This window comes from Anser brachyrhynchus (assembly GCF_964034855.1).
Source record: "Anser brachyrhynchus genome assembly, chromosome: 19".
Classification (NCBI taxonomy): Eukaryota; Metazoa; Chordata; class Aves; order Anseriformes; family Anatidae; genus Anser; species Anser brachyrhynchus.
Genome location: NC_137712.1, coordinates 4612787 through 4634267, shown reverse-complemented (window position 1 = coordinate 4634267; position 21481 = coordinate 4612787). Strand labels below are relative to the sequence as shown.

The 21481-nt window shown below is 43.6% G+C and overlaps 1 protein-coding gene across 3 annotated transcripts; it reads left to right on the top strand.

The window, feature by feature from the left end:
* The first annotated feature begins 167 nt into the window (after positions 1-167).
* Positions 168-20695, top strand: ADAMTS13 (ADAM metallopeptidase with thrombospondin type 1 motif 13). 3 transcript variants are annotated; one of them, XM_080561370.1, is made up of 30 exons: positions 168-370; positions 699-765; positions 1593-1873; positions 2076-2217; positions 2592-2728; positions 3345-3428; positions 3514-3638; positions 4409-4555; positions 4882-5016; positions 5553-5703; positions 6016-6120; positions 6596-6747; positions 6876-6939; positions 7512-7638; positions 7862-8010; positions 9352-9472; positions 10193-10273; positions 10538-10719; positions 11170-11305; positions 13037-13166; positions 13873-14062; positions 14752-14869; positions 15231-15360; positions 15955-16134; positions 16719-16923; positions 17459-17768; positions 18117-18263; positions 18757-18933; positions 19281-19465; positions 19742-20695. In XM_080561370.1, the coding sequence occupies exons 1-30, from the start codon at positions 296-298 to the stop codon at positions 19898-19900; spliced, it is 4392 nt and encodes a 1463-aa protein (XP_080417496.1). In that variant the 5' UTR covers positions 168-295; the 3' UTR covers positions 19901-20695. The 3 variants fall into 3 exon arrangements, with proteins under 3 accessions (XP_080417496.1, XP_080417497.1, XP_080417495.1); XM_080561371.1 differs by having other exon boundaries at positions 2589-2728; positions 14755-14869; XM_080561369.1 differs by having other exon boundaries at positions 2589-2728.
* Positions 20696-21481: the final 786 nt, after the last annotated feature.

Below are 21481 nucleotides of genomic sequence, written 5' to 3'. Positions count from 1 at the left end.
GTGCCTTGTTTATTTGGCTGCTAAAACTGGCCCAAAGCTCCTCTTATGGCTCTGCTCTTTGGCTGTAATAAAGCTGCAAACGTTGCGCAAAAGCTCTGCCCCTACAGCTGTTCCTGTAAAACCTCCCGCAGCAGTTCAATTCCCCCTCGACTGTCCCTCTCTGCAGAAGATCAACTCTCCTGTTTGTTTAAACTGTGTATTCTTCACTTCCGTTCCACGTGATGCCTCGGGCTAAACATTTTAATCACCCTTGGGCCAGAGTTTACTCTGCAGCACTGGTTGCAATTCTTCCAGCATGATCATCAGCTTGATGATCCGAGCTCTCATGATGTTCCCTCTGGGATTTTGTTGGCCATCCATTCTCCAAGAGGTAAGTTTGACCTCCAGAAAATGCAGTTTCCAGGAAGCCTTTTTTATTTCTAGGAAAAAAAAAAAAAAAAAGGAGAGAAAACACAATGTGTTCTAAGCCAAAATGTATCAAACCTCACTAATCAAGAAGATAAAGTTATTTCCTCTGGGTGGCCATTGTGCAGCATATGCTCAGTGCAAAATAAAACCATTAGAACTTGGCATCGATACTTGTTGAATTGTTTGCTGATGTTCCTTCTAGGTTAGGTTCAGTTAAATAATAGTCTTGTATCCATTTGTTTTTCTTTAAAAAAATAAATAATAAAGTAAAGCCATTCTTCTTCTTGCAGAAATTTCTCAGAGCTTTGGATCCGGAAGATATTTTCTCTTATTTTGGAACCAGCTCAGTGTCTGATGGTATGCAGAGCTCCTTCCTTCTTGATGTTGGAACATATTTGTCAGTTTATTTCTAATCCTGTACATTTGATAATGCTAAGAACACTTATTAACTAACTCTGTTCTGACAAGCATTTAGCATTTCTGAGTTGCATTACTCAGTGAGGTAATCTGTGTCTCAATGTGTTGAAGAACTGGGTCAGTATTTAAAATCTCCTAAAGGAGATACGATAAATCTTTTTACGCATTTCTGCTACAGTCCTCGTTCTCTGTATTGATATATTTCTACGAGATTAACGCATCCAAGTCATCTGAATGGGAAGCTATAAACTAAGAATAGCTTTAAATGCACTTGTTATTTTTTTTAAATAAACAGATGGAGAGACTAGCACTCTAGGTCTGGATTGGTGGTAGTTCAGAATAAAGATACGTTTTGAACTCCCAAATTCTTGAAGCAAGGATGTTGTTGACTTGTGAGTTCATCTAGCGCACTTTCCAGTGTCTCTGTTTGGGTTATGATTATTCTCACTCAGTAATGCTTAACATCTGAGGAAGTAAAACTGTCTCAGCCTTTGTCAAATGAGCCGTTCTCCTTAACAAGGGAGCAGAAGCACAGATAAGTCAGAAGCTAGTTTCAGAGCTGTTGTCTGTTCCCAGTCAGAGTACCCTGCTTTGGAATAGTTGAACGCACAGAAGTTCTTTGACTATTGGCAAAGTGACCTCAAAAGGCACAGTTGTCAGTTGGAGAATAATTTTTTGCAAGGAGACAAATTATTATATTTGTTTTCCATGTATCATCATTTCTTATAACCGTTCCCCTTGTTCTGGTTTTGTTTCGTTTCTTTCAGTACCCGAGTTTGTTGTCGCTCAGCCAACTTGCCCTTGTAAAGAAGAGCACATTGGGCTGACATGTCGAATTCAACATTGCTCCATTAAGGCTTGGGGAGAAGTCTATGCCTTTGAATTTCTAGAGGACCATGCCCTCGTTTCTTCTTCCTTTGTGATCAATCAAATGGTGAACTCTTCTTTTAGCATACTGAAGCAATTCTCAGGCAACTGCTTTGCAGGTGGAAAACCATCACTACCTGCTGGGGCTGAGTGTAGAGTCACTTACTGTGAAGGGCAGCTGGTGAGTATGCACTGAACTTGTCAGCTTTTCTTACAAGTATTTACAGCCTTTGCAGGTTTGCAGCTTGATGCCCCACACATGTGTGAACCATCCATTTAATAAATCTGAGCATTACAAAAGAGAAGCAGGAAGGACATGATAAGAGTTCTCCATTGTAGTAAATGTCTGGAATAACTCAGAGATGGAATTTCATTTCCTTTAGCAAGGAGTTGTCATTACAGATGAAGAAAAGATTCATATCACGCCTGTCAGAAACAAAGATATGGCCCTGCTGAAGGATCTTGGCTTCTCCAGTCCCCACATTCTCTTCAGAAGTGCCAGAGTAGGATCAAATACAGCAAGAGGTAACATATTTGGAAAGGAAGCCCTGGTTGTTCTGCTCTGAAAAACTGTCTTCTGGTAGTGGGGCTGCTTGAATGAGCTGAGGAGAAAGATTTGTATCTGCAAGTATATGATTATACTTGATAAATGGCTCTCACCTCATTGAGGTGTAAACAATGTTTTTCATTTAGGTACTTGTTATTTGGATAATATAAATATGTTACCAAGGGTGCAGACAGGTGAAGAAAACCAACAAAAGTGTGAAACTTGGGCAAGTGACTGTGAAAGTAGTCGTCTATCAGTACTTTAGTCTTTCAGGAAGAGGGAGTGAATCTGCAGGATCTTGTATGCTGTCTTGCATTTTAAACTCCCTGCGTCCCTTTTTGCTGTTCAGCAGGGCAGTTTCCTTCTCGCCTGCAGAAGAGGGCTGAGGGAGCTGTCAAACATCTGGAGCTGATGGTCGTAGCAGGTCCCGACGTTTACTTGCACCACAAAGAGGACACGGAGCGATATATTCTTGCAAACCTGAACATTGTGAGTAGTTTTCTGTTTGGACTGCTGTTCCAGTGTAAGAGCTCACAGTGTTGCAGGTAGATTTAGCTCTGTGGATGCACTTCCCAGAGGTGTCTGTGGTTACCTGCTCCTATTACAGAGCACTGCTTACATGCAGGGTGTTCGTTTGTGTTTCATTGGGACTGCACATCAAGCTTACCCTTGTTGAAAGAGCTGCAAAAGGAAAAGTGAATGTTAAAAGCTCTTCATTTCGTTACTAATCTAATTACACAGATAATATAAGATACAGTAGCAAGAGTTTTATCACCAGAGACTTGATTCAGTCCCTCTCGATTTCAGTGAGGTTAAGCCAGATCCATTGAATTTACTCTCCTACCCTATGAAATTTGTTTTCTGTGCAGATTTTTCTCTCTGTTTCAGAGTAGCTGATGAGTCTAACAAGTTATCATCAATTGACAGATTTATTTTTTTTTTACATTTATGTTGCTTACTTGATTGTACTTCCTGGTGAATTTATATTTGCCCTTATAGTTACCAGGTGTGTTAGCTTTGTAATGAGTGCACCCCTGTAATTTGGAATAGATACTGGAAGTCACCGAGATGACTTCTTTACTGAATCTTTTCTGTATCTTAACAGGGGGCAGAGCTGCTGCGAGATGCTTCGCTGGGTGGTCATTTCAGGGTTCATTTGATGCAAATGCTTGTTTTGAGGGAACCGGAGGTAAGCAGGGAGGGCTCTGTTCAGATGTTGTCTGGGGCTTTGCTAAAAGCTGTATGAAATGTGCAAATGTATGATCTTACTTCAGGTGGATGTAAACATCACAACAAATATCACCTCTTCACTAATCAGTGTTTGCGAGTGGAGCAAGAAGGTCAACCCCCAGAATGACTCTGATCCCCGGCACGCTGACATTGTGCTGTATGTGACCAGGTACTGAAGCTCCCCTGTCCTGGCAGGAGACTGGAAATCAGTCTGTTGGTGTCCAGCTACCAGCACAGTGACACTGGTTTGCACAGCACCTTTGAAGATGGATTGATTCTCCTGCCCGTGGTGTGGTTTGTCAGAGGTGCTGTTTCCTCATTTTCTGGAACAAACTGGAATATTTCCCAAACACTGACCAGGCAGACTCAGTGAACATTGTGTACTTCCAGTGCAGCACAGTCAAATCCACTGCAGCTTTTTGTGGGCAGAAATGTTGAACGATAGCTGGAAAGGAAAACCCACAGGTGTTTACAGAAGTTTTCTAGTGCTACAGGGATTTTCTCAGAATCAGACATTTTGTCTGACTTTCAGACTCCTTGTTCTAAATTTCCTTGACTAAACGTGCTGAAGGCAAGCTTTTCTTGAATGTCATGGCTTTGGTTTGGAGCTCTTTCTTCAAAAAGAGGATGATACTGCTCTGTCTTTGGCAAATAGGTTAGGTTGTTTCGTTCTGTTCTGCTTGTCTGGGGATGTGAGGATTTTTTAAATGTAGAATCACCAAGAATTTTGAACAATAGGGATTTGTGGGACCCTTCTACTACCATCTTGCCCTGCGGACCTTCATATGACAAAAGAAATGTTAGCTAGCTCTCTAAGTTAGATCAGGAAGGTGCAAATAAATTTGTATGAATATCTAGTCCTGACTTTGTTAGTTGCAATGTTTCTTTGCTCTTTCCTCTGGAAAATGTTTCTTTGCTCTTTCCTCTCCCTTACTTTAGGTTTGATCTGGAGTTACCTGATGGGAACAAGGAGCTACGTGGAGTGACTCAGTTAGGGGGAGTCTGCTCCTCCTCCTGGAGCTGCATTATTACTCAGGACACCGGCTTTGACCTGGGAGTCACCATAGCCCATGAGATTGGGCACAGGTCAGTGAGGAAAGTCAGGGAGCAGCACAGTTGGGGGAAAACACTCCCTGGTTTGAAGAATTCAGGAGAAAGTAAAGGATCTCTTGTCATAACGGTGGGTTTCCTATAGATTATGCAAAATTTTTGGAAAGAGTTCCTTGCATTTCTTGCATTCCTGCAAGTTCTGCAACACTTAAAAGCTGCAGAGAGAAACCTTTTGTGACAACTGTAGGAGGAAAGGCTGCAGAGGGAGCTCAGCCCTTGCTTAGAGATCAGAGAGAATAGAGGTGCTAAGGGAATGAAACCTCCGGGTTTCTTCTCAGGGCTCGGTGCTTTTTCTGTTACAGCCTTGGAATCCCCCATGATGGTGAGGGGAATCAGTGCAGCAGCAATGGTTACATCATGGGTTCAGCAGGAAACCACAGTAGCATTGACCTTGCCTGGTCCCAGTGTAGCCGAGAAGAATTCCTGGCCTTCGTCAGGTAAGGGAGTGGTTGAGTTTTGTGTGCGTGTTGTGGGAGCACAGCCCTGTGGGGGAGAGTCAAGGAATAAAGTAGGACTTCCTTAGAAAATGAGGAACTGTGATGTATGTGGGGTTTGTTTATTTCTTATCACTTGAGTCTGTTGCTGAGGTTAAACCCAGTCTTCGCTTCAAGTAGCTGGAAATTGCTTTGGTTAGTGACTAACATGCCTGGGCTGCATTGGACTCCTCAGACACTAGCTCACCCTGGAAATTTTATTTAAAATGTCAGAGTGCCTAGGTCTAAACATACATTGTGGGCTGTGAACTGGCTGGGTGAGGAACAGGCTTGGGTTCTTGTTTTAACCTCAGCAGTGGAGAGCTGTGAGTGTCTCCAGGCAGCTGCTGCAGCTAAATCCATCACAGCCCACAGTAAGCATGTGTTGTCTGGGAAAGCAACAGCCAACTCTCAGAATGAAACTCAGCAGAAGTTTGCAAACATGTCATTGTCCTTACTACCCACAGCTGGGAAAGTGATATTTCTTATGTCTGTATCAGCACAGGCCAAACAAACTGCTTAAATGACCTGCCGGACATGGACGGCAGCATCCCTGGATGGAAGCCTGGCTTATACTATGGAGCAGATGAGCAATGTAAAATAGCCTTTGGGAGTGTTGCAACCGCATGCACCTTTGCTGACAGCAATGTTGTAGGTAGAAAGTTTCTGTCTTGTTGGGGACAACAGGGAAATGTTCTGGAGCTGAGATTCAGGGAAAGGGAGCTAGAGACTTTGTTATTACAAAGGGACTGAAGGTACTTTTCTGCCTCAGATTCCTTGGCAAAGAGCAAACCTTAAAAGGTTTTTAAAATGCTTTTATTATTTCCGTTGCTGGCCTTCATCCTTGTTGGGTAGCTGTGTGGACATCTGGGACATGCACCATTTAAACTGAGCAGCTTTTGTGATGGCAGTGTTGATGAGCCTAAGTGATTAATTGAACTTGTTTTTTTTTTGTCACACCAGGACATATGTAAAGTTCTCTCATGCCATGTACAACCAGGAGACAAATCCAGTTGTACTCGGCTTCTTGTTCCCCTCTTGGATGGTACCGAGTGTGGAATCAATAAGGTGAGGAGGCTGCTGATGCTCGGATGATGAAAAGAGTGGGTGCTATGGAGCTTGTTAGATAGCAAGACACTGTCTGTGGCTGGATGTTACATGGGACTCAGTGCCTCTTGGACAGGGAGCTAAGGCCACACACTCAAGTCACAAACTGGTACAAGCTGATCTTGGTGTTCCATGTTGTCTTTATCTCTGGAGTTGCTTTGCAGTCCTATAGCCTATATCTAAGCTCTTCTCCAAGGCTTTGCTTTCTACTTGAAATGGCATAAGCTCTTTATTTAAATCTCAATCTCATGTTATCCTATAATTAGGAAGGGGACTTTTCTTTTCTAACCTCTTGTGAGAAGGTGCCGTGTTCATCTTGGGATTCTCTGTGACAGTCTAGCTTGCCAAAAGAGGGATTTATTGCCACCCTTGCAGAAGCTAGCTCTGCTGGGTTCACTGTGGTGCTTCTGCCAACTTTGTGTATTCTTGGTCTCAGTGGTGCTTCAAGGGACGGTGCAGCTCTCTGGAAGAACTGAACCCCATGGCTGTAGTCCATGGGCAGTGGTCCAGCTGGAGCCCCTTTTCCTCCTGCTCCCGCAGCTGTGGAGGTGGAGTTGTGATAAGGCAGAGGTTCTGTAACAACCCCAGGTAAGAGGTGTGGGTCTGGGGAGTTTACAAGGTCTCTTGGCCTTTTCAGGGCCCAGACGTCTGCGTTTTGCTTTTTGCTTGGGATGAACCTGCCTCTGTAGAGGAGCTATTTTCCTGTCATTTTTCAGGCCTGCTTTTGGGGGACAGGAGTGCCAGGGCAGCAGCATCCAAATGGAGATGTGCAATACTCAGGTAATGCAGCTGATTGCATCTTAGGAACTTTTTTTCTTAATGCTGTTTAACCCTTTGAAAGCTGTATGGTTCGGAACTTTACTTCTCAAAGCTGATTGCTGTGGGAAGAGAAACTAAAGATCTGGCATATTGTCTCCATCTGTTTGACAACAGGTGAGGTGTTTGTTGCACTGTGTCTGAAGACAACCGTGTTATTTAATAGCATTGTTCATATGTAATGAGGTATTTTCTCTACACCTTTATAGCAGGACAGACACCAAGAAAATAGTGACTCATGTAATGCTAGTTTTCTTCAGAGGGACATTCTTATATTGTTCCTATTTTACTTATCACCTCTACCCCCCCCCCTTTTTTTTTTTTATTTGTATAAACAGCAAAGATCAGCTTCTGAACACAATTCTCTGCGTATCCTGTAGCCTCACTTTAAAGTGGTGTTCTTTACTTGTAGTTGTTCTGATGTTTTCACTTACCAGCCACTGTTTTCTGCCTATGGCTAGTGAGTGAAATGCTGCTTGGGATTCTGTGCTCAATAACCTCTTTTCATTACCTGTACAATTCTCTCTGGGATGCAGGCCTGTTTGACGACCCAGCAGGACTTTATGGCTGAGCAGTGTGCAGCAACAAATTTAAAGCCGCTGTTTCTCACCAAAGAAGTGCCATCCTTTTATACTTGGACTTCTGCTGTTGGCTTTGCCAAAGGTAAGGAAAGGCTGAGAAACCATGGTTTCTTTGTGAATGGGAGTTCTGATGGGCTTAACTCTTCTTCCAAATCTAAAGGCCATTTCACTGATGGTTTTAGTTTTCAGGTAAAACCTGGATGCTGTTTCTATCAGATTCTTTTGACTTCTTCCTATGGTTTGATGGCCAGTTGTGTGTTTTTCTGAAAGAGTAACTCCTTGGTCCTCCTGTCTGCCTCCTCCAGGGGACATGCAGTGCAAGCACATGTGCAGGGCCGTTGAAAACGAATTCATGGTAAGCCGCGAAGACAGTTTCATAGATGGAACCAGATGTGAGCAGGAAAACTCTCAACACCATGGAGCTTTCAGTCTGTGTGTAATGGGAAGCTGCAGAGTAAGTGACGAGAATCCAGGTGAACCTCTGACGTGTAATCTGTGCTAAGTCACTTGAGTAGGAACCAGGGGAAGAAACACACTGTGTCCCAAACAACAGAGGGAGTACTTCTCAAAAGAAGAGAGTTTTGCTGTAAGCTTATCGGATGTATTCCAACTAATCTAGTGTTATCTGTGCATCCCCTGCCCTCTAGATAAGACATTTTGCTAATTATGCATTAATTAGATAAGGCTATTCATCCCTAATCCATGCAGCAATTGGTTTATGCCCTCTTTGAAGACACGTTGTTAGTTGTTCAGTTTACATGGTATAAATAGCCCTAGAAAATGCTGACTCTGGAGAGATCTTACATGATTTGAACATATCTGGTCAGTGGAAAAGTAAGGAGGAAAACCTAGGAATCATAGCTCTGCAAATTGATTGTTGCATCAACAGTAATTAAAATTGAAGTATAACTTTTTTTTTTTCTGGATTGGGAGTGAGAAAGGCATTCTTTCTCCCTCTCAATGTGTGGATGTTAGTAACTGTGCCCACTGTTGGCCCTGTTGTTTTGTTGTCTGTTGTTTTTTTTGGTTTCAAATATATACTCTGTAAATTTTATGTTTTTCTGATTCCCCTGGTGTTCAGAATGCTTTGTAATGCATTTCCAGCTAGTGAACAGCAGAGGGCATAGGCATAACCTATTCTGATTTCGGCTGTTCTGTTGGCAATAGTGATAAATATGTATGTTACAGCAGCAGCCTAAGCCTGGTATCGGTGCCTCTAGCATAAATTCAGCAGTTGCACATGTTTTGCTGCTAAGCCTGCTGAGATCCTCCTGTAGCTTTGTGTAAATTCGTCTTGCTCGTAGGAATGAGGATAGAATCCCTGTTCTGAGCTCCATGGGATTGAGGGACAGGCTGAAAGATGTGAGCTGGGTGTGTATTTGGGGAGCTAAAGGTTCCTTTAGAACCTAACATTCATGTTTAATGTTTTCCTGGATGCTTTTCTTTTCTTTTTTTTTTTTTTTTTTTTTTTTGCCTCCAGAAAAAGACCACAGAAGAGAGAGTAAAGAACTTTAGATTTAGGTCACAGGAGAAATCTTTCTGGTCTGCTTTTTATGGGAAAAATGAATTCACACAATTAATGCAACTTTGTGCTCTCAGCTAAGACTTTCCAATCCCTAGCTTTGTGAGCTGCTGCACAGCATACCTAGGTATAAATACACCTTTGCCTGTTTGTCTTCTTAAATTCAAATTACAGATGAAAAAGGCAGTTTGAGGAACTCGGGCAATGTTGCTTTCGCTTGCTTGTTTTCTTCACAGAATAGGCCAATCTTGACAGACTCTCCTCTTTGCTCAGGCATTCGGGTGTGATGGCCGGATGGACTCCAAGAAGATGATGGACTCTTGCAAGGTCTGTGGGGGCGATAACTCCACTTGCACCAAAGTGAGCGGATCTTACACAGAAGGAAAAGCTAAAGGTGTGTAGTCCTCAGCCTCAACATTATGGTACTGTTTGTAGGAGATGCACAGCATATTAAGTGTTCTTAATTTTCTCTATTCTCTATTCTCTATTTTCTCTATTCTTAATTTTCTTCTTGTTTCCGCTTCTGCTTGTTCTTTTTTTATGGAGGATATGGTTTTGGAGTATGGGTAGTTGAGAGAAGGGAGCTAAGATCTGTGGCAGTCATGTAGCCGTTGTGTGGGCACAGTGACTTCTTTTCACAGTTCTTCTCTGGACATGGATGAGAAATGTAGCCATTTGGGAATTCGTGCAAATTCATGGGATCTGAGAGCTGTGTCAGATGCTGCCTGAGATGTTAAACATCCATTTGGGAACTGATCTGGCTCTTGCAGTATCACACATAGATATATGTAAAAAGAGCAAACGAAAAATGAGAACAGAACACAGAATTCAGTTGTTTTGTTGTCTGTGGTCATCATTACTGTGTTCATGCCAAGCTGATAGAGCTAAGGTCAGTGTGAATTTAAGCCTGCTGGCCATCACTGTTGTATCTTTATTTTTTTAGTATTAGCTGTATAACCTCTGTCTGCAATAAGATCTGTTGCTGCCTGCAAGGCTCGTCCTGCAATAGATAATGAGCTAATAAGGTGAAGCGGGGTTGTAATCCCTTGACTTCTTAAAACAGGTACAGTGGGAGAAGGTGACCTTATGTTCTTTTTTTTTCCCATCCTTTCAGAGTATGTTACATTTTTGTCCCTGCCTTATAACGCCACCTTGGTCCACATTATCAATCAGAGACCCCTCTTCACACATTTGGGTGAGTTGAATGAAAAGGAGAGGAGGGAATACAGGCAGGGCTCAAACAAGCTTGTAAAAACAAGCAACACTGGGAGGAAAGTTCTTGATGACGCACTTTTTGTGGGATGCTCTCCGGTGGGAAGTGGTAGCAGCCATGCCCTTTGAGATGTCTGATTTAGATCAAACTGGTTTCTAACAAATGGGCAGTGCGTAGCTGCCAGCACCAGGGGATTCTGTGTCTGCATCATATCACTTAACCTCACTGCTACTTTTGCTCCTCTAGCTGTGAAGGTTAAAGGTGAGTATGTGGTTGCTGGAAAGGGAAAAATCTCATTGAATGTCACCTATCCGTCGGTTCTGGAGGACAGACAGATCAAATACAAAGTGTTTCTCACCGAGAACAATCTGCCAAGCCTGGAGGAAGTCCATGTGGATGGGCCAACCCAAGAAGAGATTGAAATACAGGTAAATAAACATAGAGTTGGAGAGGGGCCAGTCAGAACTTACCAGGCTGAATTTCTGTGGCTCGGCTGCAGTGCAGAGCCCAGGTGTGTTGGGCTTTGTGCCCAAAGCTGCTGCAACTGGTGTTCTCTAAGAGTGATGGCCTTCCTCTTTTTGGGAAGTGCTGAGGGTGTACTGCCTACAGGCTTTCTGCAGGCCTGGGGGATGGGTGCGTGGGGAAAAGGCATACTGAGTTAAACCTTTTGCTTGGCTTAATCTTTTTTTTTTTTTCTTTTACCACTGCCCTGTGCGCAGAACTCACAGTCTAAGTACTCTCACTGCGTCTGGCAAGAACTGATTGCCATAGCATTAAGGCTCAGGACTGGATGGAAAGGGGGACTATATTCTCTTGTCTGTCCTGAGAAATGACCCTGAACTGATCTACATATTGACCACAACCTTTTCTTTCATTAGGTTTATAGAAGGTATGGGAAAGAATATGGCAATGCCACCAACCCAGACATCACCTACAGCTTCTTTGTGCCAAAAGAGAATCAGACATATATGTGGATTCCTCAACAGGGGTCATGTTCAGTGACTTGTGGGGAAGGTGAGGCAGGAGTACTCAGTCCTTACTTCTTATGGAGGTCTGGACAGACTTAATTTGGCTGGCTGATATTCACCCAGATCTTCAGAAATAAGTGTGACTTATCAGTGGTAGATACTTGGTTAGAAGTTATTAAACAACTGAAATTAATTTAAAAGTAAATGCTGGAAGTGAGCTACAGTTGCCAGTGCTAAGCTGAACTAAGCAAAAGGGCAGTACAGCTTTTGAATTAAACTAGCAAATCAGTGAATGAGCCGATGAAAATGATATTGAAAATGTTTTATCCTGAAGAGGATTTTTAAATTGGTTTTAGCCTCCCTTCTGGCTTTAAGACTCAATTTCCTCAGATTTTTCGAAGTTATTGACGACTGTAATTTGAAGTTGGTTAAACATCAAAAATCTGAGACCAAAGTATCCAGTGTCTAACTAAAGCCTTGGAGCTAATTATAAAGATTCCTTCTTAGAATTCTATTCCTGTGTTGTGGCTAATCCTTTCTGTCTCCCTGTAGAAATCATAGTGCAGATTGTAACAGAGTGCTCTGGTAGATGGTTTGACATCTTGTTTACCAGATAGTACAGATGACTCTGGCAAGCTTTTTGAGACTTCTACGACAAAGATTTAGTAAATACATTACAAGTCAATCTTTAGGACTAGTTATGTCTGGAGAGCTTTTCTCCAGTAGATTCTGTAGGTGAACTGTTTGCTGAAACCCTGAGGTAGAGAACTCAAAATGCTGTAAAGCCTCCCAGCTATTATAGTCACTAAGAGAAAATTGAGAAAGCTGGTTCTTAAAATAACAGGGAAGACTGAGAATCCAAGATGAAATTGTGTCTTGAGAGCTGAAAGTTGTGGTCAGATCCTCCTTATCAACAAATGTTATTTGAAAACAAGATGGGTAGTGAAAAGATAACATTACTGACTTATTCCTGACATTTTGCTTCTCGGGGTCATGCTCTTTGGGATGCAGGAATGCCTTGTTGGTAACTCATTCACTGCAAAGGAGGCTCCCTACAGCTTTGCTCATAACTTTTTTTGAGTTTGGATCTTCACCCAGTTTACCTGTTGAGCTCCTTTCTGTAATGTCTTTCCACAAATCTGGAGCAAGTTTATTTTGAACTGGGCACCTTGTTAAGTTCAGTAATGCTAAAAATCTTGTTTATAGCTGTAATTTATGAATATTCCATGTCTTGCATGGCACAGGAACTGCAAGTCTGCGATTTCTCTCCTGCTACCCCTAATCTGGTTCTGAATATTGATGATCACTCTGAGGACATTGGCATGGTGTTGTCTGGGTACAGGCGCTGTGTGACGATATTACATGATAAGTCCTACAGGAAGTCAAATGGCTGACTGTTAGGGCTTATTTTCAGCAACCTGTCTCATAAGTCAGACATCAAGATCGTTTGAAGTAATTTGGACCAAAGTATGACTGATATCCTTGCTCTTGCAAATGGCCAGTTTAGAGTGATCTTTCCATTTTGACAGCGGATTATCCATCAAATTTTTCATCTTCTGGGGTGTTCATCTTGGAAAGTCACTTTAAAACTCTTAAGGAAAAGTTACATCAGAAATACGAATTTTGTGTGTTTTCAGAAGGTCTGCATTCCCAAATATACCATTTTTTCCTACACAGATGATTTAGATAAAGCAAAATTACAGGATCTTCCTAAAATCATAGAGGTGAACTGTTCACTTTGTTTATAACTTCCTTTCCTTTTCCTTTTGTATCCCAGGGACACGACCAGTGAATCACGTGTGTTTTGACCAGACAAAGAATGAAACAACAGAGGATCAGTTGTGCCTGGAATTCCCCCAACCCCTTTCAAGGCACGAACCCTGTGCCATGGAACCATGCCTGTACAGGTTGGTGTTTCTGAAAGCTAATCTGAATTCTCACTCTGCTTCTCCTTTCTCTGCAAAGTCTCTGCAGTTTCTTTTTCTGTCCCAGTCTCTGCAGTTTCTTTTGCATTGCACAAGGTGAAAAAAAGGGGAGGTGTAGAGGTAGTTTCTTCTTAATTGTAAAGACATAGCTGATTCCAAACCATGTTCTGTCTTCCCTGGTCCATGAAGTAACTGAGATGCCAATTGAAGGAATGGGAAATAGCCCTTCCATTTTTAATTTATTTTTTACAGTAAGTCCACTAAGTAAAAATAACGCTCGTGTACTTTGGGGGCATGGCCAGTGGAAGATGTCTGATCACATCCTTTCCAAGACTGTGCAAACAAAGGTTTGATCTTATTGTGGAGTACATCCTTGTGTTAATTAGACTCAAAAGAGAACCGAGAGCCAAGCCTGCACAGACATTGATCTCACGGACATTTTAATGTTTAATAAAAGGGGATTACACTGTGAACTATAGTTCTTTGGCTTAGGTGCTTTTAGCCCTAGAGAGGTGTCTGTGCAAGGACTTAAATTTCTGGCAGTCATTCTCTCAATTATATCCAGAATAGGCCCTTGAAATAGAGAAGCTGAGTACTTTGTATGACCCATTTCTGCAATCAGTGGCATGAGTAATAAACCTCCGTGATTCAGATGAGAAATAGGGTGATACGATTACTTCCCATTTAGGTGGAAGATATCTCAGACAGATGAATGCTCTGCTGTCTGTGGAACCGGCATTGCACAGCAGAATCTGACCTGTGTTCAGCTTCATAATGGGATGGAGACTGTTGTGGATGACAGCTTATGTCCAGCAGAAGAAAAACCCCTCTCCGTTGTGCCGTGTGTGGTTAACGTCTGCCCTTTGGGCTGGGACAAAGTGAGTTTATTGGCTTGGCTTTCAGGAGTTTTACTAAGACATTGAGGCTTGTAACCCGCAGGAGGCTACCAGTTGGAAAGCACCGCGTTACTACAGTAGGCTGGGATGGTGGTTTATAGCAAGGATGTCCGTCCAATTAAAGGTTCAACTTGTGTCTTTAGAAAGCTCTGTCCCTTTTAATTTATGCTGCTGGATTCAACAATTATTAGTGGTGGTTTGTTTATGGCAGCTGTTTACTTGATTCCTTCTTTGTTTCTCCTCAGAGTCCAAAAAAAGTCAGAAACAGAAATAACTGTTGTTGCTCTGATAACTACTTCACTGTCAAACAGAGAGGTTCTGACATGGGAGGGAAGAGTACTAACAGGGAAGAGGACTTCTCAGCACTGGACGCCTGGTCCAAACCCATACTGGGGAGCCACTGCCAGGTTTATGTTTACCAGTGAGGAAGAGGCTGCTTTAGGCATCTCTGTTCAGCCTCAAGTAGTGTTAATTAGGATGGCTCTTGGCTGTTGGAAGCCTTTATTCCTGGGACTTAAACTTGTAGGCTCTGCAAAAATGGAAAAACTGCTTAAATGTGCCTGTGAATATGTTGCGGGTTTGATCTGGAGGTATCCCCTGGCTTCATTAGATCAGGACCCATGGCAAAGCAGGTGCCAGCGTTGGTTCGGTTCTTTTTGTTCTGTTCTGAGGAGGAAGACACACACTTGCTTCAGACTCCGGAGTCACTTGGACATATCCAACTGGAAAATCAGACTGTGTATGTCTGGAGCCCTCTAGCTGGAGAGTGTTCAGTGTCCTGTGGTAGAGGTGAGATCTTTCAATGCTGCAGAAAAACGTTACATGGCTGTACGTGTGAGCTCAGACCTAGGAACCTCAGGGACCTGGTCATTTCCCCTCTACAGATCAAAGTGCATGTGTAGCTGTGGTCACAAATTTCTTGAGTCTGGAAGAGACAAGGGGGTCTGGCGCAAGACATGGAATAGTTTAGAGGGCTGTCTGGCTGTTGCTGTGTTCCAGAGTTGGGAAAATGAGTGGAATGAGCATGCCTGGGGCTTGAGCAGTTTGCTTGTTTTGTACACACAGACGTGGTTGGCACTGCTTTTGTTACTCTGTGCTTATTTTCAAACCTTGCATGCATGCCATGGAGTAAACTTGGTTCCTGTTCTAGGTGAGACTCAGATACAGTATGTATGTGTAGCTTTTGACACCAAAGAAAAAATCCAAGAAGAAAATTGTCATCCAGTGCCAAAGCCAGAGAGCAGGGTGGAAGTCTGCAATCTCGGTCCCTGCCCACCAAGGTAAAGCAGTTACCGAGGGACAATGAGCCAGTTAGAGGTTTTTCCTTCCTATTTGTATGTCCAGTATAGCAAGTACGGGTTGAGCTACTCTGGAGATGTTATCTTCCTCTCCTCAGCTTTGAAAGCAAGAGAATGCCCTGGCCAGCCAGCTGCAAAAACAGTAGCAGTGGTCCATTCTCACCAAACTAACGGAGTCTTTCCTGGGCTGATATATTCTCAAGCAGAACTAAGTGAAGTCTTTGGAGTTTAAGTCCAGGGGAAAGCTGAAAACCTCTGAGGAAGTGGGAACAAATAATCCATGACTGCAAAATGTGGTGACATGTTTGCCAGCCACGTGGCATCAAAGAACATAGCTAGTATTAAATTCTCTAAGAATCTGGGGTAGCTGCTCTGAGAACTAGAGGAAATTGATTGCACTTTCTTAGGATTTCAAGCTGCGCTCAGTGAGGTGACTGGTGATCTCTCAAATATTAGTAAGTGCATATGTGTGCATTAACAGAATTCCGGGTGTACTTCCATAGACTGGCTGGGTTTAAAATCCAGGGAGGATGGGTAACAGCTGGGGGTGCTCACTGACGGCTGCGTTGTTCCCAGGTGGCATTACAAAATGGGCTCATGCAGTGCAAGCTGTGGAGGAGGTGTGATGCACAGGGTCCTCTACTGTGCAAGGGAAACCGGGGAGAAGGCAGAAGAGATCATGGCAGACACCCAGTGTGACGGTTTGCCTCGCCCAAAGGAGCAGGAGCCATGTAATTTGGAGCCGTGCCCCCCAAGGTCGAAATGGTCACATGGACCACACGAGTGGTTGTTTGTAAATGTGTGTGGTGTGATCTAGGGTATGGCTTAGGGTTAAGAAATGGGGCAGAGCTTGCCTTGGCCTGTTTGCTGTGTGACTGGACTGTACTGGGATCTGAACTTTTTTTTACGTGCTGCAGGATGCCACTCCCAGGACCAAATAACCCTGGGCTGGTTTTTAATCTGACTGCTCAGAGCGTTGTGCATTTTGGAGGGAGATCCAATTGCTTTTGTTGTTAAGCCTCTCTATGTCACCCTGAGGAGAACTGTAATGGACATAGAGCAAGACTCCATGTACACTTGGAGTCTGTGTGCTTCCTGTAAAATGTGAATGTCCTTCCTTTGGGTCCAACACCAAACCTGTTCCGGAATGCCTAACGTTGTTTCAGAGGCTGCTGTAAGCACTGCATGCAGCAAAGTGTGTGAGCTGGAGGGGTGAAGGAAGCTGCTGAGAAGCAGAAAGGGGGGAAGGATGATGGAGCTGCATTACGGTCTCTATGGTGAGAAATAATAGAGGGTAGGGATTCATCCCTAACTTCATTTTTCTCCTTGTCCTCTGTTAGATGGAAGACAATCCCAGCTGGTCCGTGTTCCTCCAGCTGTGGGCTTGGCTTAGCTGTTCAGCTGGTCACCTGTGTGCAGGTTCACCAAGGCAAAGAGATTTTGCTGGAGGAACATTCGTGTCCTGTGTCAGAGAAGCCCCTTACCAGCATCCCCTGTGTCATCCGAAGGTGCTCTTATGAATGGAGCTTCAGTGAATGGACAGAGGTATCAGCTCCTGTTCAGATGCAGTCCTTGGTTTCTAAGTGCAGCAGTCTTATAGCCATTCACTTTCATAAAGGAAACAGAAGAGAAATAACCACTTCTGCCTTGTGTGTTTACTTCCCACAGAAATGCTAAACTGTTTCTAGTTTTTTCTTTTTTTTTGTTTTCCACCCCATTCCCGTGGCCTTTATTTAGCAGCTGTAGGTGTGCTTCCTGCATTTTTCAGCTCAGGTTTCGGCTGCTGTTTAATAATGATCTTTGGCATGCATTCTTCTGGAATGCAGATCTTCTTGGATCTCTTGAGGAAGTGGTTCTGTAGTTCAAAGATACAGTTTAGAGGATCCCCCGGGAGGTGGGCCAGCTTTGCTATTCCCATCTTATAGCTGGTGAAACTAGAGTACTAAAAGGCCAAGTGGCAGAACAGCATCAGTGAACAACAGATCAGAGCCCTAGATCGTGCTTGAGCAAATAAATGTATTTATTTCTGACTACCAATTGAAATGTATGTATAAAGGCCTGTGGGTTTCTTCCTCTGCAGTGTTCAACTTCATGTGGGAATGGTGTTCAGACACGGCAGGATTTCTGCCTCAACCCGCTAACCCGTAAGCACGTGAACCCCATCTTCTGCAGGCACTTCCCCAAGGCCATCGTGCTACGTGGCTGCTTTGCAGGGCCCTGTCCTGAGCAGGTGGTGGGGACCAGGTCTCCCGGAGCAGAGCTGCAGACAGTGACACCAGCCATGCATCCTACGACAGCTGCAACCGCTGAAAGGGAGAGATACAAGGACCTGGATCTTCCTCCTTCTGCCGTGCCAGCTGTCCCTCAGGAGCAGACAGAGACCAGTGGAGGTGAGGAGGGCATGACCAAAGGGTCGAGATAGCTACTTACTGTGTGTGGCTGGGTTCCAGTGACCCTACTGCCATACACAGACAGGAGCACGGGAGGGAATGCGCCTGCTTAGGAGGGACCGGATGCCATGAGCTGTCCACGCTGTCTGAGCCAGGAACAATCACTTTCTTCCCTTGACTTCCCAAAGCTCTTCTGAGTTGAGACTCTGTGGGGCAGCAACTGGCTCTTCCTGTGCTTTACCTGGAAGGTGGGCACACTGTTGGCGCTTGTCTGTTTACTGTGCCATGAAAGGACTGAGTGCTGTTATCAGCAGCTGGATGTGTTTCTTATCTGTCTCTGTTTCACAGGTGTCTGTGGAAAGCTCTTCCTTAATGCCACTGGGGTCATCAACATGACAGGTGTAGACAGAAGTGAGTGCACTGTGGCCATTGGACGTCCTCTAGGGGAGGAGATAACACTCAGCGTTCTGGAGAGCTCCCTGAACTGCAGTGCAGGTACTGCCCAGGGCTAACTGGGAACTAGCCTGGCCCTTTGGGAAATCTGCACATCGTTTGCCTGCATGCCTTGGTGCCCTCAATGGCTTTTGCTGCCTTGTGTAATCTCTGAAACCATTTTATAAGTTTTTCTGTTCCACCAAGTCTTTGCTAGACGGGACTAAACTAAGATGATGCCTTTCCTCCTCCTACATGATGATTTCGTATTTGTTATTATTATTATTATTTTGATAGATATGGGATTAAAGGAATTTATGGGGTTAAAGAAGCTTCCTACTTTGGCTTGTTAAAAACTATGTAATGTACTCTCTTGTTGGTATCAATATGGTTAGATTAGTTAACTGGACTGTTTCATGAAAGATTTCGATAAGATAGGGGCAAGAAGCATAAATTACTTGATTTCTGACCTCTGTAATATAGGAAACTGAACTGCATTCACACCTATCTCACGTAAAGTAAAAGTGTTTCTAATCCCTCTGCTCATCCATTCCAGGTGAAGTCGTGTTGTTTTCTGGGCGAATGATGTGGCGGACAGGCTGCAGGAAGCTCCCTTTGTCACTGATAAATTCCAGAACAAATACATTGATTGTGAAACAGCGTGTTTTGCTGCCAGGAAATGGTGTTGTTCTTCAGTACAACAGCAGAAATGCAACTAAAAAATATTACCAAGGTACCTCACTGAAAGCTTCGCTATTGCTTTAAATTAGGGGACCCATGGCAAGGCCTGCAGAGTTCCATAGGTCGTGGTGTCTATGGGAATCTATGGAAACCTTGCTCCATCTCTAAGAGCTAATAAGCCCCTTTTCAAGGAGTGTCAGAATGGATACTATCTGTGGACTGCCCCTCTGTTTTAAAGGCAAGCCCCCTGCAGGTGTTTGCTTATGCTTGGAGGTTCCCAGATGAAAATCCTCAGAGAAACTTTTCTGTCTGTGTTTAATTTAAACCATTTTTTTTTTCTCGGAGATACCGGACACATCTCTAAATCATTTTCTCTTCTTCTCCCCTTCCCCCTCTCAGACTGTGACAAGCAGCTGTTTGGTCCCCGAGGTGAGATAGTGAATCCTGTGCAGTCACCTGGTCAAAGGCATGAAGCAGTGTGTCGGACCTTCATTAATGTGGCTCCTCAGCATCGCATAGCCATCCGAGCCCTGTATATTGACCTGGGCAGTGAGAACAACCAAACCCAGTTTAATTACATCCTGGTGAGTCAGAAGCCCAGAGGGGGTGGTTTAGATGGGCAAGGACCCATCTGCTCGTAAGAGATTTACATCCAGATGCAAAGCTCAGTCAAGATCGGAGAGGTCAGACTGTTATGTAAATGTAGATGTGAGTGAGCACTACTTATGTCTATCATATTTCTTCTAACATTTATATAGGGTAGCTTTTCCCTTAGTGACCAATTGGCAAGACCCCAGTATTTTGTGGATGCTTGACTTGTAGGCTATTATAATATAATGGTTTGGTCTTTCTTTATTCAGATCCGTGACGTAAGCACCATGAAGACAATGGTGTTTCATGGGAGACAGCAATTCTTCTGGCAATCAACAGGAAGCCAAGCTGAAATTGAATTTCATGAAAATGTTAAGGAACACCGAACCAGTTTCTGGGCTGAATATCATGCTGCTGAACCCAAATAAAAGGGGAAGAAAGGCTGTGCTCGAGTTAGTCACTGCTGCCTGCTCACTGCTCGAGGTCACACAAGTCATTTAACCTTTTTGCAATTGCTTCCCCATCTACTGAGTGAGAACAGTAATATCTACTGACTCTGCTGGGATCTCAGTTAACACATACAGAGTTTATGCAAAAGACACGTAACTACCAAATATTTAGCAAATAGTCCTCATACAGACCTATCTGTGTTGACTGGTATTAATGCAGTGTCTGCAATTAGTGTCTTGGACATTGAGGTCTCAGGGTTCTGCTTCTGTTATATGCTGTGACCTTTTAGGATGATCATTTTATTTCTCAGTGTCCCCTTAGAAACCTCTCTATAGCATAAGTAGCTAAGATTATGGTTTAACAATTAAATTCACTCCCCTGCAGTGGAAAAGCTCGTTAAAATGAGGCCCATTGAAATTCTGGGAAATTATAAAGAAAGCAAAGATGTGTAGGGCAGCGGGCTTTAAGAACAAGAGGACTAGACAATTGTATGAGGGCAAGTTGGTTTCTTGGCCCAGAAGGGCAGTGCAACACTAGGACAGGTCACCTGGAATGCTGATGGAATTGCCATCCTCAAATGTCTTCAGGACTTTGCTAGACCAATGCGTGGCCGGCCTGGTCAAGCACTGGTGACAGTTGGCTTTGTGGGGAGGAATAAATGACTTCCCGAGGTCCCTCCCCAGCCGTCACGGCTGCGGTTCTGTTACTGCATGTCTGACAGTGATACCAGTACTTCTTTTCTATGGGAAAAATAAAAGAATTCTGTCTCTTAATGATGGGTTTGGTGCCAAGGGATATTTACTCAGATAATAGTAGCTGTGCTAATAATCTGCTTGTATCTGCATCTCAAAGGAACTGTGCACTGAGAGATTGTTGAGACTGCGTGATACAAGTTGTAGCAGGAAGAGGTATTTTAGAACAGTGACAAATATTCACTCAAGTTTGACCTAAATATATTTCTAAAGTTGTTGTGTGGTTTGTTTGTTTTATTTAATGTCTTGAACATTTTGAAGGATTCTCCTACTTCGGTACAAGTCCTCATCAAAATCTCAGTGTTCTGCTGAAGGGATCTTTTCCAGACCTGAAGCCTGGCTGGACACGGCTGCCCCTACCCTTCACGCTGGATACAATAAATGGTTCTGCCTGGGCAGTTTTAATCCTACCTCTGCTTTCTTTCAGCTGAATTCTCTGACATCTTTTTGCAACCACAAAATCTTATTTTCTTCAGTCTTCTTAGTAATGGTTTTTGCTGGTTCCGCCTGGATTTTTTTGCTTGCCAGCCTCCAGATTTACGTTCCGTTCCTGGAAGAGCTAGAAAGTAGATTCTTGAAGCAAGATCCTTGAGGAACTGAATATATCAGCTGTCCCACTGCAGTGCGTGGGTGATACAGGCACTGGGCCTTCATTTCCTGTCTAACAGGAGACGTAACAGTAATGAAAAAAAAAAATCCTTTTCTTAATTCTTTTTTGTAACCTTTTAGCAGATGGGATCTGTCTTCCCACTCAGCTCTGGATCCCAAGTCTCACTGCTATTTTTTGTTCCAGATCAGCTATGCGGA